The 18,873-nt window shown below is 40.9% G+C and overlaps 2 protein-coding genes across 2 annotated transcripts; one reads left to right on the top strand and one right to left on the bottom strand.

Moving 5' to 3' along the window:
- pth2 (parathyroid hormone 2) lies at nucleotides 1-4,170 on the top strand. The gene is made up of 4 exons (XM_033643656.2): nucleotides 1-311; nucleotides 1,262-1,366; nucleotides 1,552-1,731; nucleotides 2,983-4,170. The coding sequence occupies exons 2-4, from the start codon at nucleotides 1,263-1,265 to the stop codon at nucleotides 3,158-3,160; spliced, it is 462 nt and encodes a 153-aa protein (XP_033499547.1). The 5' UTR covers nucleotides 1-311; nucleotide 1,262; the 3' UTR covers nucleotides 3,161-4,170.
- Nucleotides 4,171-4,173: 3 nt separating this feature from the next.
- tedc1 (tubulin epsilon and delta complex 1) lies at nucleotides 4,174-18,753 on the bottom strand. The gene is made up of 8 exons (XM_033643419.2): nucleotides 18,434-18,753; nucleotides 17,516-17,600; nucleotides 16,151-16,371; nucleotides 15,907-16,044; nucleotides 15,498-15,569; nucleotides 13,112-13,198; nucleotides 12,607-12,750; nucleotides 4,174-6,811 (listed from the first exon to the last, which is right to left on the bottom strand). Exons 1-8 carry the CDS (start codon nucleotides 18,575-18,577, stop codon nucleotides 6,443-6,445), a joined length of 1,260 nt encoding a protein of 419 aa, XP_033499310.2. The 5' UTR covers nucleotides 18,578-18,753; the 3' UTR covers nucleotides 4,174-6,442.
- Nucleotides 18,754-18,873: the final 120 nt, after the last annotated feature.

Genomic DNA, 18,873 nt, shown 5'->3' with positions numbered 1-18,873 from the left:
TGCACACAGCCACTACAGAAGCAACTGGCAGTCCATACACAAAAAAAGCACAAGCGGAAATCCAGGTTTTTCTTATTTCTCCTTCAAGAAGACGGGAGAAGAAATAAGTGGTAGATAGGAAGCAGCAACCAACAAAGTATCTGACTGCACATACAGTAGCCATTTCTGTTGCTGTGATTAGTGGTTCACCTGGAGCATCTCTGCTTGTGTGACACCTCACCTTTAACCTCTTAGGTCCAGCCTTGAGAGGGTCCTTGCTGGTACCAACTTTTAACAGACAGACAGACGAACACGTCCTTCCTGAGAAGCAGGTAAGAAATCAGCCAACCACTGGCTTACTAACAACAGCTTTAACAAACCCTGTAACCAACAGCTTTGCATGAAGCCAATTTTACTTTCAGCTGTGCTACATGTTAGTCTATTAATTTTTTTTTTACCCCAAGCAGCTTTAGAATTTATTCGCAGAAATTCTATTTGTATTTGAAGAAACAAATTCTGTCTCGATTGTCACCATGTTGACAGAATTTGGTTCCAGCTGAGCGTATAACAAACCTTAAAAACAAAAGAGGATTTTCAAAGGCTGTTGGGTCTTATTGTTTATTTCGCACTGAAGCAAATTTGATTTGCTGTTTGTGTGGTGTAAAATTTCACACTGAAATATTTTTAAAAAATCAGTTAAAAAAAAAAAAATCACAAATGTTAAAAAACACTTGTCGACTGTGTCAAACACACATACACACAGTCTGAATCATTTCTGGCTCATTTTAGGCTCCAAAATTCTCATAAAACCAGCAAGTTCTGAGTGGTCAGGTGAATTTCAGTACATTTTTCCTCTCTGTTTTTGAGACCTTTGAAAGAGCTCCAAGTGCATTACATAGAAATGGTAAAATATTGTAAGCCAATTTTATTTTATTTCAAATATACTGTGTACTGAGTCTTACAAAATTAAAGACACCAACCCCAAGGTTGAGAAAGTGTCATTTTTGGTATTATACAGAACCGTGTGGAAAGTGTTGTAATGTAATATCTTAATATAAAAGATAGCAATAAGGTAGCTGTGAAGTGTGAGATATTTTGACTTTTTTAGTTGTACAAACATACTGATATTTATTAACAATAATGAAAATACTTTCTGTTTTCATTATTTTGTTTTATTTTGTAAATAAATTGTTTGAAGATCATAAATACACAACGCAGTTAACATGTAATTATTATTGTCATGAAAGCCTTTTTTTTCCTTTTAATTGTTTCATTTTTTTAGGATGTCTGAACTGTCTGCTTTCCCCCGAATGTCCTTCCTGTTGCTTTGCATTCTGGGTATGACCTTGGTGACATCTGGCTTCCCTCAGCCTGGACTACCTCTCAGGTGGTTACTCACTAAATCTTATATCTCAAATGGCTGTTATGTTTGAACTGAATGAGCTATCCAGTACCTCCGATACCTCTTTCTTTTCTCTGTTAATAAGTTGTTCCGTTTTAATAACCTACATAATTCAATCAAATGTGTTTCTCCAGGAATTATTAAGTTTAATATGATGATTCTGATTCCAGAAATCCTGATGATTCAGAGGAACCTAAACTAGATGACTGGGATGTCCTCTTACCCTCCATCTCTCTCCGTAACTGGAGCATTCCAGTGATGTCAGCGCCCAGCCTCAGAGCTCCAGCCGACAGCAAGGCAAGACTGATGAGGGAGGCGTGGCTCTTTGCCCCTGAGAAAGCAGAGGCCAGGTAACTGCATAGTGAGAGAAAATATTTAAGACGGTTAACATCCTAGGGTGAAAACTGTAGTTGCCAAAAAGTGGGGAAGTTTTTGCGGACCAACCAACCAACCGACAGTGAGACATAGAGCTGTTGGTCGCAGATACAAAGCAGCCACAGCACATTCTTACAGTCAGTGACACAGAGGTGTTCTAACATGTCCCTCATTGACCTATGCAATAACAAACTCTTTATGTATGGGGTTGGCAGCAAGTTAAGCTGTTTATTCCTGTCATTTCCTTGTCTGTGCAAACATCTCTTACAAGGCCTAATTTCATATCCTCTGGGAGAACCTTTGATTTTATTTACTTAGGTAATATTTCATTTAATGGGCTGAAAAACACCTAACTTCGCTTTGTCCAAAGGTAACAAAACCAACTACTGAGTTCAAAAACTGACACATTAGATCTTAATCAGGGTATGGCTGGGTATTGCTACTCCACACCTTTAAGGTATTAACCGAAATAACCCAGTACCAAGTAGTAATGAAACATCTCCTGTCAACCAATACCTGCATTTAATCCTGTCTGCTCCATGAGTCTCATCTCGGACCGTCTTGTCTCTCCACTGGATCAGCAAACTTTCTCTTGCTGCTGTCAGTTCAACACCTGGTTGGTACAAGTTAACACAGCAGCAGCAAGTAACATCCAACACAGAGCCATTACACAGTCCCAACAAACACACCTATGCCGAAACGGCTCAACATTGTTGTCAAACCTGTAAATAACCATTAGGGAACGTTGGCCGTGTGATGCTAACAGTTAGCCCTGTCAGAGCGTGTGTGCGGCCGGGTGACTTCTCTCTACTGTCCTTGGCATGCAGCTCACAGTCCCGCAGCAGTGGCTACAACTCATACAGTGGTGAAGCTGAGTGCAGTGAATTTATGAAGCTGGCAGTTCATTGTGCCAAGATGGCACAAAATATTCCGAAGTATGGCTATAACTGTGGGTAGCAAAGGAAGTACTCTATTGGTAACAGTATCAATTTAAGTGTTGAATATGTTTCATTTCTCAGAGGAAATTTAGGGCTTTGTGGTGTTGTTGGGAGCTATATCAAAATCAAGCAGTGCATCTTAAAGTAAAGACCACATTTTATGACTTTCAAGTGTCACGAGTTCTGTCAACTTAAGTTTAAATGAACAACACAGCAGTAAAATAATATTGTTTAAGTGTCTGATACCTGAATGTTATCTAATTGAAGTCTTTGTCTGTGTTTCTTAAGCGTGGAGAGGGCGTGGCCTGCAGAATGGTCGTCTCAGGGTGCCGGCATGATGAAGAGGAACATGGTGGTGGCTGATGATGCTGCCTTCAGAGAGAAGAGTAAACTCCTCACCTCCATGGAGAGACAGAAGTGGCTCAACTCCTACATGCAGAAACTACTGGTGGTTAATTCTTCATGATAATTAAGTCTTTACAACAGAAAATCAAACCACCTCTGGACCCTTCACTGGCAAAAAGCTTTTTAAAAAGGATACACCAAGTCTCTGGGTTATTGTCAGTCCGTCAACTTCTGAGACAAGAAAATATTGTAGACGTCAAAAGTCATTAACACCTGCTGTATTATAAGTGCTCAAGTCTAGCATCTTAAAATTCTATTCCCAGTTTTTGTAGCATTTTCACTGTATTATGATGCTGAAATTGAATGTTTTTCAATTTGATTAAAAAAAATAAAAATAAAGATGTTTTTGATGACTGAACCTTGTGCTTGACTTCAAACCAGTGGTGGGACCAAGTCACTGTTTTGCAAGTTACAAGGCCCAAGCCCTTAACTTTGAGTTAAGTCCCAAGTCCCAATGAGCTCTTCACCAACTGTAAAGCCATTTTAACAACAGAGTAATAAAACATTACATTTACCAAATCATGAGTGCTTTTTAAAAATTGTATTTGTTAAAATATGTTTGCTGAAAACAGTGAGACATAACTTGATCATAAAAAAAGTAGTGCTGCCATTGCACCAGTACCACAACAGAATGAACTGTGTATGTTTCTGTTCTCTCTTGTTGTATTTTACTCATCTCATATTGGAATATTTCTATAATTTCTCATTCCAAATGTGTAAGATATTTTATGTAAGCCTTAAAATGATACTGTATGTTGTTGCGTGTTTCATAACTGAATAAAATAAATAGATGTAAATGTTAATTTATTGAGGACATAAAGGAAAATCAGTTGATTTGTGACAAACTCTTTATGTAATATACCTTTTCATTTTTGGGCTTGGGTGGAAGGTATGAAGTATTTTCAGGGTAAAGGGCTCAAGTCCAAGTGAAGTCAGAGTCATTGCTGTCAAAGTCAAGTTGCCAGTTTGTTTTTTTGTTTTTGTTTTTTTGTTTTCTTTTGTAAAGTCAAGTCTAAAGTCATCACATTTGTGACCTGAATCTGACTTGTTTCAGTCAAAAGCAAGATGTAATTGTTGTTTAGAGACACATTTAGCACATTTAGACATTTGTAGCTTTCAAATTACAGTACAAAACAATAAATTGATAGTTCCAGATAATGGGAGATGTGCTTGTGTGCTTTCTTTTCAAGAGTGAGATAAGAAGATTGAGACCAAGCTCAGTACTGATCTCGACTCAGGATGCAGTTAGCCTAGCTTAGCATGAAGACTTGAAACAGGAGGAATATCTCCTTTTAAAGCTTAAAAAAATCCACCATCCAACATTCTTAAAGCGCGATTATTAGCAATACTGTAGTAGACTTTGGCAGCTGAATACAAAACATATTTTTTGGGGGAAAACAAACAAACAAACAAAAAAAGCAAACAACTTTTGACATAGCCAGGCTAGCAGCCTCTTCCTGCTTCCAGTCTTTACGCAAAGCTAGGCTAACTACCTACTGACCAAAATGTCTTATACAGTCCAGTTCTTCAACTCTCATCCACATTCTGAGAGGACAGGTAATCTCATTCATCTACAGTGGCTCTGACTGCTGATCTTGTTGGGTAGAAATTTCATTTTATTCTGTCAGAACATTGCAAGTCATTTTGTGAATAAGACAAATGTCTAAAATGTATATTTTACCTGTAAACATTAAGTACAGCTTGCATATATAAGTAATTTTGTATTTTCTTCATGTTAATGTTTAGTTATTTCCGAAAAATCTAGTGTTTCTGCCATTTGTTAAGCACTTTGTAACTGTTAAAAAATTTCATATAAAAGGTTCATATCGGGGATTAGGGGTACATCATTATCTGTATCTGTATGCAGAATGGGCGTGGTTTAATCAAGAAGTGGTTGATCTTAAACTGGAAATTTGTGGAACTTAACCAGAAGCCTTCAGCTATCAGGCTCCTCTTCTGTGGAGCCATCTTCAATGTGGAGGCACTGTCTCCACATTTAAAAGCAGACTTCAGACGTTCCTCATTAATAAAACATATAATTCGGGCTGGCTAAGGCTTGCCTTGGAGAAGATAGGCTTGCTTATCAGAAGATACTATATTTTTATTCATTAAAAAACTATTTACAGAAATCTCAGGATTGAGCTTCATCTCATTGTTGATCACAAGAGTAAGAGATTGAACACAGCTACCCAATGTAGGATTTTCCATAATCACAAGTAGGGATATGATGATGATATTTGTACATTATCTGTACTGGATACTCATCTTCTGTGAGTATACAGCTCAGCCCTAGTTAATATCATTTTCAGCTACAACAAACTTAAGGTGATGAAAGTTTATTCCCTTGTCAAATGGGAAAAGATCTGGGGCCGTATTCACAGACATTCTGAGAATGCTCTCTCCTAACTTAGCCTAAAAACTTTTAGTAAGGAGTCTTAGCTTACAAGTGATATAGGAAAGTTCTTAGAGCAATTCTGAGCAGGGAAGGGACTGAAACTTTTACCTTGCTTTTACGTGAGTAGGTGTGGTTGTCCCAGTTGCTAGATATGATGCATTCAAACAGATGTGATTTGTTGTCACAGACATGCCCTTACGTGAGCCTGCAAGGTGTGGACACCCAGTGGAAATGAAATGAACTGCGTGACAACATGAGTGTTTTCATTGTTAGTGTGATCACTCTGCTGCTGAAAGGTTGAAACAGTCATCACTGCTACACTTAGGGTTGGGTACCATTCATAACTGAACCGATACGGTACCGGTATCTGGAATTCGGTACCGGTACCAAACGGTACCTTATTTCAGTACTTTTTAAAGTCTAAACTTCTCAGTTTCAACATTTTATTGAGAACATTTAGGAACAGTGCTGCACGTTAACTTTTGTCTACATATTTTTTTGTCGCCATTGTTGCTGAGTCTGAGGTGTGAGTCATGCGCTCTCGCTCTGCGATTATTATTTTATTTCTGGAATTATAGCGTTAAGTGGGAAATGTGTGTGTGTATCCCTAATGAGATCGACCGCCAATATTATCCCTGCACGATCTTCTGTAGCATTTCATTTACTCACTGACATCCAGCATTTGGAGAATATTCCTCTGACCTGTTTCTACCATTTTCTCCTTTGCTTAAGAAATTTTTAGGTATCTTAAAAGTCATCCTAACAGTTTTTCACCTTAGGAGCTCTTTTAAGGTCTAAGATGCAACTCTTTATACTAGGAAGCTTTGTGAATACGGCCCCTGGTTTCTAATCCGAAAGTCAAGTGAATCTTTGGCAAACTATAAAATGAAAATCCATATTCTGTTTATTCTGAATTTATATGTCAGAAGTTTGAGGATCAAAAAAAGTCTATGGCGGTATCAACACCAGTTCGTCCAGCCTGCCAATCAACTCCTGCAGCTGCATCCTATTGGCCAGTCTCTGCCGGTCCCTCCTCTCCAGCAGCAGAGACTCTGTTTGAAGAAGCAGCTGCACAGCCCGGGGTGCTGGGAGCTCGTCTGGAGTCTCGGCCCCACCGCAGGGCCCTTCTGCTGGGTGGCTGCTGTGTCTGACTGGCCTCTCAGTCTGGAGCCTGGCTCGGTAGACATCAGGGCAGGAGGGTAGGCAGGGGAGAGAGGAGGGAAGAGGAGGGAGGCAGGAGGTGTCCCATCCACCCTGCAACCTGTCTTCTCCTTCTCCTCTGTCCTCAGCATCCTCTCTGCCTCTCCTTTGTCCTTTCTGGGGCATATGATGAAAAGATGACATAGAATAAGAGATACAGTAGAGTAACCTAACGTTACTATGCTAGAGATGGTAGCCAACTGCACACCAAAACCCATCTTGGTTCGTCTGTCCACTGTTCAAACAATCACCAACTCTAGACGTGCAGGAGGCGTGCTCAAACGCCAAAGTGACGCTGTCACGGCGCTCACACGTTCCCTAGCGTCTACTATTTTTCAGGGCAGAACAGCTGTAACCTGAGATAAATAGACTTGTGGAATCCAGCAGCGCACACCACTTGTCATGTGACATGGACCAACCAATCACAGCCGACAGATATCTGTCCCTTCTTCCGTAAATATCAGTCTGTGTCTATCTATCTAACAGCACTCAGGATTTCAGGTAAATGGGCTAGGATACAGTGCTTAGCAACCTCAGACGCTACCTGCCAACATGCTCTTGAAAGCAGTCACAGAATAAAGAACAAGAATAGCACCCAGCACCCAACCTCGCATTTTCCAGGCGGTTAGAGATGCAGCATGTGTCCGGCCCCTTATTCACTCCGTTAGATGTAAAAATATGCTGGATCTCTACGCACTCGAATTATTGTTACAGTTAACTGCAGTCAGGCTGGTTTAGAGATAGTGACTTTGGGGCTCTTTCTTATGGAGCTTTATCCCTATCTTTATTCAAGAGAGTGATCTATCAGTTTGAGAGCATTATTTATTGATTTCACACTCAAAAACCCTGCCCTCGCACTCAAATAGCCTCTGCTTGCGCTTGGATCAAACTGTTGTTCAAACTGTGTGCTCACACTCAGATACCAGGTTGCTCGCACTCAGATACAATGTTGCTCACACTCAGATACCATGTTGCTCGCACAGATTTCCTGCTCGAGCTTCGGCTTTTCTCCTCGCGCTCAAACTGTTTCTGTGCACTCGTGGAATTTCTGCTTTCAGATTTCTGCCCTGCGCTTGGATTTATTTGTGTAACAACCCTGCCAAAATTTCCCAACCAATAGAATGCCAGATTTACTGTTGACCAATGAAATGAATCCTGCCTCCTATCCTGCTGTGTGCAGCCGGCATGCAGCAGTGACCAACACAGACGCCGAAGAAGAGCATGAGCACGACCATGAACAGGCTGAGTTGGTGGCGGAAAAAATGCAACGTCTACATGGCGATACTTTGGATTCAGGTACGGCGGCGTTGAACAGAAAGACATGCTGTGTAGAAGTTTAAAAGTTTAAGTCGCCACGTCCTGCAGCAACACGACCAATCTATATCAGCACTCGAGACAGCACAGAGAAAAGTAGGAAGAATGCATGTGAGACAAAGCCGAGCCGAATAACGTTAAAGACAAAGAGACAACTGAAAGCCGCCAGAGCCTCATAAAACAACAAAGCACAATTATGCAAACATTTGTAAGTGTCACGGGGAAATCACGGACTCCATAACAAACTATATAATAACGAATGAAAAATTGAGCAATTTTGCTCGGTTTCAGCCCACTTGACATGCTGCTGTGTTGTGCTATGGCGTGCTGGAATTTGTCATTTACGTGACAACACCTGAACGCAACACAGGCTCGCTCCACTGTGTGTACTGTGTCATGCTGCGCTGCTGTGCGAGCAGCGTGTTTGACTGTGCTCTGTCTGTTGATGGTTATTTACACTGTCCATATGTAACTATGTAACTATGACAGGTCAGGTCAGTGCCCCCCTAATATAATGTAGGGGAAACACTGAATCAAGCAAGAAGACTAATGATACCATTTATGTATTATATTGTAATTGCACTCACAAATCGCGATATTGTCCATTCAAATCGCAATCGCACATTTTTATCAAATCGTGCAGCACTACTTTAGTATTAGAGCATCCCGTCTGGGCGGGTACTCTTTAACCGGGTTCATCCACTCCCACCCTCCAGGGCTTTATTAAATGTTCTTCCCTTGCTTTCTTTACCACTTTTGGAATAAAGGGACTGTTAATTTACACACGTGCGCCGTATGTATGTATGTATGTATTTATGTATATATATATATATATATATATATATATATATATATATACACACACACAGTATATACAGTACAGGCCAAAAGTTTGGACACACCTTCTCATTCAATGCGTTTTCTTTATTTTTATGACTATTTACATTGTAGATTCTCACTGAAGGCATCAAAACTATGAATGAACACGTGGAGTTATGTACTTAACAAAAAAAAGGTGAAATAACTGAAAACATGTTTTATATTCTAGTTTCTTCAAAATAGCCACCCTTTGCTCTGATTACTGCTTTGCACACTCTTGGCATTCTCTCGATGAGCTTCAAGAGGTAGTCACCTGAAATGGTTTCCACTTCACAGGTGTGCCTTATCAGGGTTAATTAGTGGAATTTCTTGCTTTATCAATAGGGTTGGGACCATCAGTTGTGTTGTGCACAAGTCAGGTTAATACACAGCCGACAGCCCTATTGGACAACTGTTAAAATTCATATTATGGCAAGAACCAATCAGCTAACTAAAGAAAAACGAGTGGCCATCATTACTTTAAGAAATGAAGGTCAGTCAGTCTGGAAAATTGCAAAAACTTTAAATGTGTCCCCAAGTGGAGTCGCAAAAACCATCAAGCGCTACAACGAAACTGGCGCACATGAGGACCGACCCAGGAAAGGAAGACCAAGAGTCACCTCTGCTTCTGAGGATAAGTTCATCCGAGTCACCAGCCTCAGAAATGGCAAGTTAACAGCAGCTCAGATCAGAGACCAGATGAATGCCACACAGAGTTCTAGCAGCAGACCCATCTCTAGAACAACTGTTAAGAGGAGACTGCGCCAATCAGGCCTTCATGGTCAAATAGCTGCTAGGAAACCACTGCTAAGGAGAGGCAACAAGCAGAAGAGATTTGTTTGGGCCAAGAAACACAAGGAATGGACATTAGACCAGTGGAAATCTGTGCTTTGGTCTGATGAGTCCAAATTTGAGATCTTTGGTTCCAACCGCCGTGTCTTTGTGAGACGCAGAAAAGGTGAACGGATGGATTCCACATGCCTGGTTCCCACTGTGAAGCATGGAGGAGGAGGTGTGATGGTGTGGGGGTGTTTTGCTGGTGACACTGTTGGGGATTTATTCAAAATTGAAGGCACACTGAACCAGCATGGCTACCACAGCATCCTGCAGCGACATGCCATCCCATCCGGTTTGCGTTTAGTTGGACGATCATTTATTTTTCAACAGGACAATGACCCCAAACACACCTCCAGGCTGTGTAAGGGCTATTTGACCAAGAAGGAGAGTGATGGAGTGCTGCGGCAGATGACCTGGCCTCCACAGTCACCGGACCTGAACCCAATCGAGATGGTTTGGGGTGAGCTGGACCGCAGAGTGAAGGCAAAGGGGCCAACAAGTGCTAAACACCTCTGGGAACTCCTTCAAGACTGTTGGAAAACCATTTCAGGTGACTACCTCTTGAAGCTCATGGAGAGAATGCCAACAGTGTGCAAAGCAGTAATCAGAGCAAAGGGTGGCTATTTTGAAGAAACTAGAATATAAAACATGTTTTCAGTTATTTCACCTTTTTTTGTTAAGTACATAACTCCACATGTGTTCATTCATAGTTTTGATGCCTTCAGTGAGAATCTACAATGTAAATAGTCATGAAAATAAAGAAAACGCATTGAATGAGAAGGTGTGTCCAAACTTTTGGCCTGTACTGTATATATATATATACATATATATATATATATGTATATATATATATATATATATATGTACATGTATTATACAACGGTTAATTCCGACCAAGTAATTTGATTGGACGAGAGGCATTCCGTGAGTGCTGATATAGAGTATAACATCACTGGGACATGTAACAGTAAAAGCACTCCGCTCACAGGTGTCATAAATATAAATACAACCGTTAATTAACCAACTGTCACACTCGCTACATTGACGCAAACTGACACTATAGCGTTACACCAAGAAGATGGATATTTTCCCCAAAATTACATTTGAATTAAATTATGAGTGGTCGTCAGGAGAGGACGAGGAAAACGAAAGCCAGGACTCTTCTGTGCAGACCTCCAGGTGTGTTTGAATCCGTGCCAACATCCAGGTTTGCCAACGTTTCATCAGCCGAACTGGACGAAGTTACACAGTTGCAGATCAATGAAAATACAAAGTAGCGAGTGAGTTCCAGGCGTGTGTGCTGCGTTGCCTGGCAACAGACTGGGGGAACTGTGTTTTTTTTTTTCGCGGAGCTACATAACATACTTAAATAATTTATTTCATCACCTTTTGTTAACATTTCCTTACTCAGCATTGCTGTTTAAGATGTTGTTGACCTGTTGTATAAAAGCAATATCACACTCAAGGTTGTGACATTATACAGTACAACTCTCGTGAGATATTGCTTAAATATATATGTATATATATATATATGTAAGGGATAATGTATAGTGAGCCGGTGACTGTTGAAAAATAACTCCCGACAGGGGAAGAGGGTGGGAGTGGATGAACCCGGTTAAAGAGTACCCAACCGGACAGGACGCTCTAATACAGGAGGCAGGGATCATTTCATTGGTCAACAGTAAATCTGGCATGCTATTGGTTGGGGGATTTTGACAGGGTTGTTACACAAATAAATCCAAGCGCAGGGCAGAAATCTGAAAGCAGAAATTCCACGAGTGCACAGAAACAGTTTGAGCGCAAGGAGAAAAGCCGAAGCTCGAGCAGGAAATCTGTGCGAGCAACATTGTATCTGAGTGCGAGCACACAGTCTGAGCAGAAACAGATTAGATCCAAGCGCAAGCAGAGGCTATCTGAGTGCGAGGGCAGGGTTTTTGAGCGTGAAATCAATAAATAATGCTCTCAAACTGATAGACCGCTCTCTTGAATAAAGATAGGGATAAAGCTCCATACTTTCTGTGTAAACAAAGGGATCTTACTCTTTAACAAAAAGGTCTCTGTAGGGATCCTGTCCATAATGTTGTCACTTACAATAAAAATCTGAGTAACAATCTTATGTTTCACAATCCTCAGTCTTCGAGCTCATTTAGTTTTACTGACATACACCAAACTGCAGGGACATTTCAGTATATAAATAACATTAGTGTTACTGCACTAAATATACCACAGGATTTGGAATCATTTCCTTGTGCATGGATGCACAGCACCCACACTGATAAAAGACAGTAGGGGGAGATGGTATTGAGGTGGACAGCAGTTGTTTGGTAAGATATAAGCAGACAAGATGGTCTTCTAAGCTGTATGCTTGTCTGAATTACATCAATAGGGGTTTGGAAAAGAAGGATCGCTTTTAGGATGTGCCAGTGTATAAGTATTGTTTGTGAACAGCTGGAATCAAACTCTTGAGGATGTTTGGCATTTGGCCTTTTTGTCCTCTAGGGAATGTCTATCTGTGCACACTGCTCTCTTATAGGCTCAATCTTTATCTGTATCGGAAGATCCCCTGGCCTTGAGGCGTTCTATAGTTCGGTAGCTTTTGACCAGAGATATAACATATCCTGAGAAATTTCCCTGTAAAGATGTTTTCTTGAGTGATTTACTGTTGACTCTGAGGAGTGTGTTTGTGCTGATTGCTATAACCACAGACGCTGCTCAGAAGTGTTGGGTGGATAAAATGCTGTTTTTCTGGAAATTGTTTCAGCACTTAACTCCCCCACTTTCAATTTCAACAACTTCAACAACTGCATTTCTCCAAAACGACCGTAACAACCATTAGGCAACGGCCTCTGTAGGAATGAAAATGTGTGTGTGTGTGTGTGTGTGTGTGTGTGTGTGTTGCACACCTGGCCTGTAGGCAGTCTTAACAGCATCTCCTCCAATTTCTCGAGCCCCTGGTTTCCATGGTGACACACTCTTACGCTCCCCTTGAGTGCATGTGTAGGCTTCTTGACACCAGGATCTGTCAGATGGCAATCCATCACACTGTCCTACACACACACACACACGCTTCGCATCACATTTCCTGGCACACGTGGCTGCTGCCATGTTTAAGGACACTGAGAGGAAAAATTAGCAGATCTGTTGGCTGTGAATAATAATATAACTGGGTCAAAGAAAAAAAATATATGTCAGAGTCCAAAGCCAGTCACACGTGCTCTTAGATATGAATTTACTTTTTCAAAAATTGACAGACACAATTCTTTTATGACAACAGGCTATATGCCACATTAAGGAATCTGCACCTTTTTTTTAATTGAAATATTTATAAAAATCATGAATCCCAATGTTGGAGATCACCTCTGTGTTGAATTGTGTTGCTGTTTTCCTGTATTCATGTTTCTAACTCACCATCCAGGTCCAGAAGACTTTTTCCACCTGTTTCCAGCTCAGATAAGCTTCTAGAAGGTCACACAGCTGCCGCATACAAACACAGTCCTATAACACACATACACATTTCACATTATAGCCTTGAAGACAACCCAAGGCATATTGTATTGACACAGCATAGATGTACTCTTAGATGGTACATTAACACTGCATTTTATAAGATAAAGACATTACGCAAACAATAATAGAGACTTGCAACAACAGAGCAACTATAACTTATTTGCAAGAAAAATTCTCTGGTGCTTAGTGCTCAGTTCTGATCTATTGGATGTATCCGTTTTTATGGCTCTGCACTGGCAACAGCAGTGGCTGGAGGCATTTACAATTACCTCTGTCACATCCTTGTGAACATGATATCTCTAGGGAATTTCTTTATATTTGGCACAAACGTCCACTCAGACTGAAAAATAAACTGATTAGAATTTTGTCAACGGTCACTGGTTAAAGCAACACAATGGAGGATTGTGCTTTTTACCTCACGGGGTTACCCTACAGATGAAAAACGGTATTGTCTGTTACAACTGTCACAAGAATATTTCTGCACCTGCATTTGTTGACAAGCCAACAATACCGGTGAACTTCCTGAAGCTGGCCGTGTAATGCGCGATCATCATGTCTTCGGAACAGGTAAAGTAGGCTTGTACACACATGATTAGGCCGATTGCTTTATTTATTTATTCATTTTCAAAACTCAGAAATGAGTTGCTCTCTGCATGTCAGGGCTGATTTCCTCCTTACAGTGCACATGAGTGCGCACGCGCACACACACACACACACACACACACACACACACACACACACACACACACACACACACAAACTCAACAGAGTGAAGTCAGACAACAGCAGAGAGGCCGCGGTTGAGATGGAGGGAATATAACTTCAAGATTACTCTAGTTGACAACAACAACACTTGTTACTGTGAGCAAGTGCGATAAAACCTCTGCCAGCCAAGCCAATACTTTATCAATACATGTGATCAGCATGTAGAAAGCCATATTTCAATCTGCTCTGTCCACAGTCTCTCATTCACCGCTATTATGATTTATGATCGCGGTTGACACAAGGGATATGACATATGTCGTAAAGCAGCCAAATTTTGTAGTCCTTTTTGTGTGTGAGTTGATGTACCATCACAAGGATCTTGGATATATATTTTGAGGGCTCAAAAAACTCCACTGTGTTGCTTTAAGGTCAGAATTTTTATGCTAATTATGACAACACTTCACGCAAATGTCTAATAGAATAAAATAATGAAGTGGCGACATTTAATAACCCATAGGTCAAAGGTCAAGTTCACTGTGACTTCATAATATTCTGCATAAAACACTTTTCTGGCCATTATTCAACATCATATCTCAAGAATAGAAAGGGGAAACATTTGGTCAGATACTTAATTGGTGACACTAATCTTGGATACCATGAAACTGTGCTGATTGTATAGTCCTTCTGTGCTGCCATGGGGGAAGATGTGTGTGAAGCATCCGTTTTCACAGGCATGGGTGTAAACGAAATATGACTGGTGCACAGAGGCATACAACCACGATGCGATAATTCTAGTTTTTACTTGGTTTTTAACATTACTTTTTATAAATGTGGCCAACATCAGATTCCAGTGTGAACTGGTCATGGTCCTGAACTAACCTGCAAATGTAAAAGAACAATAACAAAGACTTCATGTGCAGCATGCTGTTGCATACAAGTGGAGGCTGCTGAAGTCAGCGTTCATGGTTTCATTTATTAGCTGATGCAGTGGAAGCCAGTGAATTTGCGAGAAGATGATAACAAGGATGAGGACGGGGGAATGGCTATTTGTGGAGCAACTGCTGATACTCCTGTGCGAGGTGTGTGTGGATGTGGAGTAAGAGCCCAATGGTAAGTGGTGAGTTTTGGGATTGTGATATGACTGGCTTCAAGCTAAAACAGGCAGGTGATCCAATCACAACTGCTTCATCAGTTTGAGTCATAAGCTTCTTAAAACTTGGCTTTAAGGCTCCTAATTTTTCTGTGAAATTGCAGCCATGTTCTTCTGTTGCCCTGTTCAGCCATACGTTTCCATATCATTTCAAACACAGACAGGTTAGGATACTACTTAAGTTTTGCTTGTACAGAAGTGTCACCCCAAATACTTGTGAGGTTTAACACATCACTATCCCTCCACTGACTACCTCCATCACAGCTGTCTTCCATGTGTGTACTCAGTGAGTGACTCCCGCCAGCACAGAATTGTGACAAATGTCAATCTAGAGTGATGCAAAAGTTGTTTTGTTATATACACTAATTCTGGCTCTAACTATAGGCAGATCATGTTTATAACTCATTTTAATAACAGCACAAACACTCTTACCTTCCTTAGCACTGTGGAGCTTTGACCAGAGGAGGGGGAAGATACAGAGGAGGGAAGGCTGGCAGAGAAAACCTGAGAACATTTTTTTTGGAGACTTGAATGTAACTTATTCCAATAAATATGAAAGAAAATCTGATTTTATGCAGACAAATACTTAACAGTAATAAAAGAGATGTTTAACAGTGAGTGTGCATTAATGGGCCTTTTCTGTCTTTTTAGGGAAGAAAAGGTCTTGTTCACTTTGGCTCCAGTTTGGAGTGGAGGATTGTGTCACGTGCAGTCATCTTGCACATACGCTCCCAAACTTCTAATAATATGTTGAACTTTGAGAAATGTTTTCCACTGCAGTGACAGACAAATGCAGAATGGCAGCATGTGACAAAAGTTAGAAAAAAGGGGATTTTCTCACAGCGTGGAGTAGGCAAGTTCGCTCTTCTTGCATGGACAGCAAGGTCCGCCCCTGGTGTCTCAGACAACCAACAAGCCACTGAAGTTTCCTCAGACATGCTGGGTCTAACTGGAGCTCACTAGAAAGCTGAAGGTTCACCTAACAGACAGAAAGAGAATGAGAGATCACAGATATAAAATTATACAAATTCACATACAGAATTAGGTTTACCAGTATAATGTGATGGTGTACCAGTGGTATTTACAGGTGTAGGTGAGAGGAGTGTTTTGTCCAGTTTCTGTACTCTCTTAGACAGCAGTTTCTCCAGTTGTCCTGTAGCGAGCAGCCAGCCCAGTGCCAGAAGGAGGTCTCTGCTTAAGAATCTCCCTCCCTCCCCTCCTTCTCCTTCCTCCCTCCCATACATCCAGTCAGCATGGTAGCCAGTCTGCCAGAGGCCGGCAGCCACCAGCTTCCTGCACTCTGTGGCTGCGCAGAGACAGAGCAAACACATTCAGTCACTCAGCAAGTTCACTTAATTATTTTCTTCCCTATGTTCATCTCTTCAAGAAATGTCAGTCAGTTTGGTCCAATGATGTGTGTACAACAGCGTAGCCTTATTTTTGTTCTTGTTTAGCGCTACAAAGTGCCAACAGTAAATTTGTTTGCTGTGGTCCGAAAAGTCACAACATTAAGTAAATGCTGAGAGAAATGTTTTATGAGCCCACAGAACAGATTTTGCATATTGGACAATGTGTCATTTTGAGTGCTTTACCATATACAATTTCAAGACTTTCAATTTTTATGTATAACGATAAAGAATTGATCGTTTTTGGGAATTCACATTCGGCCAGTGGGCTGTTTTCAAATCATGGAGAACTAGAATTACCGCCCCGTGGTTGTATGCCTCTGCACACCAGTCAAGTTTCTTTTACAGTATACATCCAGAGGATCTATACAATCAGCACAGTTTCAAGGTGGGCACCCAAGATTAGTGTCACCAATTCAGTACCTGACCAAATGTCTCCCCCTCTGTCCCTGAGATATGACGTTGAATAATGGCCAAAAGAACATTATGATGTTACAGTAAAGCTGACCTTTGACCTTTAGGATATAAAATGTCATCACTTCATTTTTTTTCCTATTAGACATTTATTTTTGTCATAATTAGCATATTCATTATTGAGTTATGGCCAAAAACATATTTTGTGAGGTCACAGTGACCTTGACCTTTGACTACAAAGTTCTAATCAGTTTATTCTTCAGTCCAAGTAGCCGTTTGTATCAAATTTAAATAAATTCCCTTGAGGTGTTCTTGAAATATTGCGTTTACAAGAGTAGGACAAATGCAAGGTCTCACTGACCTTTACATATGCCCAATCAGTTCATCCTTGAGTCAGAGTCAACCTTTGTGCCAAATTTGAAGAAATGCCCTCGAGGCGTTCTTGAGATATTGTGTTCGCAAGGATGGGATGGACGTATGTAGGTACATGGATGTACAACCCAAAAACATAATGCCTCCGGCCTTGACTATGGCCAGCACGGAGGCATAAAAAAAGCATCTTAGTGGAAATCAGTAAAGTCCTGGACAAATAGCATGAAAAGCCTTACACAAATAAACAATGTTACTTACCTCCTCCTAGCTGTGTACTAGCCTCACAGGAAACAATGCCAGATACCTTAAGGATGTTGGCAAGGAGCTGCCAAAACTGATCCTCCTGGGAAACAATAGCAAGCAGAAAGATTGTCTGTATGGTATGTCAGTATGTACAGTACAGTACACTGTCTGTTAGGAAGAGCTCTGAAAGCGCAGGATAACAATGCATACTATTTAAAAAATGGAAGAGTCAGACCTTTGCTACCTCTTTATAAGATGACACACTGTTGATTTTCAGGGGTGTTGTGAATTGGGTAAAAGTGGGTCTGACTGATCCTCACCCCTTACAAATTGCACAAAATTGTTACGTCTGCCCCTGCACTAAGATTTATGTCTTAACACAGCTAGAGCAGAGCGAGCGACCTCTCATCATAATATATCAGTGTAAATATGGTATATTATGAGAGCCTTTATCAATCCTGTGTGCACAATCTGCTAACACTGTGTAAGAATATTTTAAACTAATACTGGTATGTTGGTTAGGTTGGAGGCAGTCAGATTTTGGCATAATACACTAATCAGTATTAGGGATGCTCGATATGCTGATACATAATAACTTAGGCTGATAACCAATCCCGATATCGATATATTCACATTTTTCCCCACCTAATTTTAGTGATTATCAAGTCTCTTCTGTGGTGGAATATCATATCATATCATATCTATGCATGCTCTTATTGTGAAGCTCACCAGCAGATGGGGACATTAAAATATAATGCTATTCAACACAGTAATACTCACTCATAGTTCATTTAGGCTCAACTTTTTGTATCTTATCCTTGACACTTGTTATTCAATTTTTTTTGTGTGTAAAATCAAGTACCTGGAAACTAAAGCTGTCAAATAGCTATCACACACACAGTGTATCACAGTGACAACAAATGATGGACGTACCACCTCGGGTCCACCGCCGAATTTAGCCCGTCTGAAGTTCTCCGGTGCGGGCACAGACTCCAGGCCGGTGGCCGCCAACAGTCTGCATAGCGTTCCGATCACCTGCTTCACTTCCACACTCACAGCCACTTTACTGCGCTGCATGACAGCCTCCCCACACTACACACATAACACCAAACGTTCTATACACTCAGCTGTCACGCTTCAGTCCTGTACACACTATTATTTAAACACATTTTCAACGACATTTCTACCGCTCCAGAGTTGAGCTGTTGATATTTCGCGGCGAAGACAACAACTTCCGGGTACGAGGCCGTTGCCAGGGAAGCGAATGGATGAAGTTGTGATTGATATCTACTCTGGCCAATCATGAATGTGATTCTGAAAGCGGTGGGTTGTACTTACTTTTCATTGGTGCGCTATCTGTTTGCCTAACTCTG

This window comes from Epinephelus lanceolatus, chromosome 15, assembly GCF_041903045.1.
Source record: "Epinephelus lanceolatus isolate andai-2023 chromosome 15, ASM4190304v1, whole genome shotgun sequence".
Taxonomy (NCBI): Eukaryota; Metazoa; Chordata; class Actinopteri; order Perciformes; family Serranidae; genus Epinephelus; species Epinephelus lanceolatus.
This window is presented reverse-complemented; position numbering and strand designations above follow the sequence as displayed.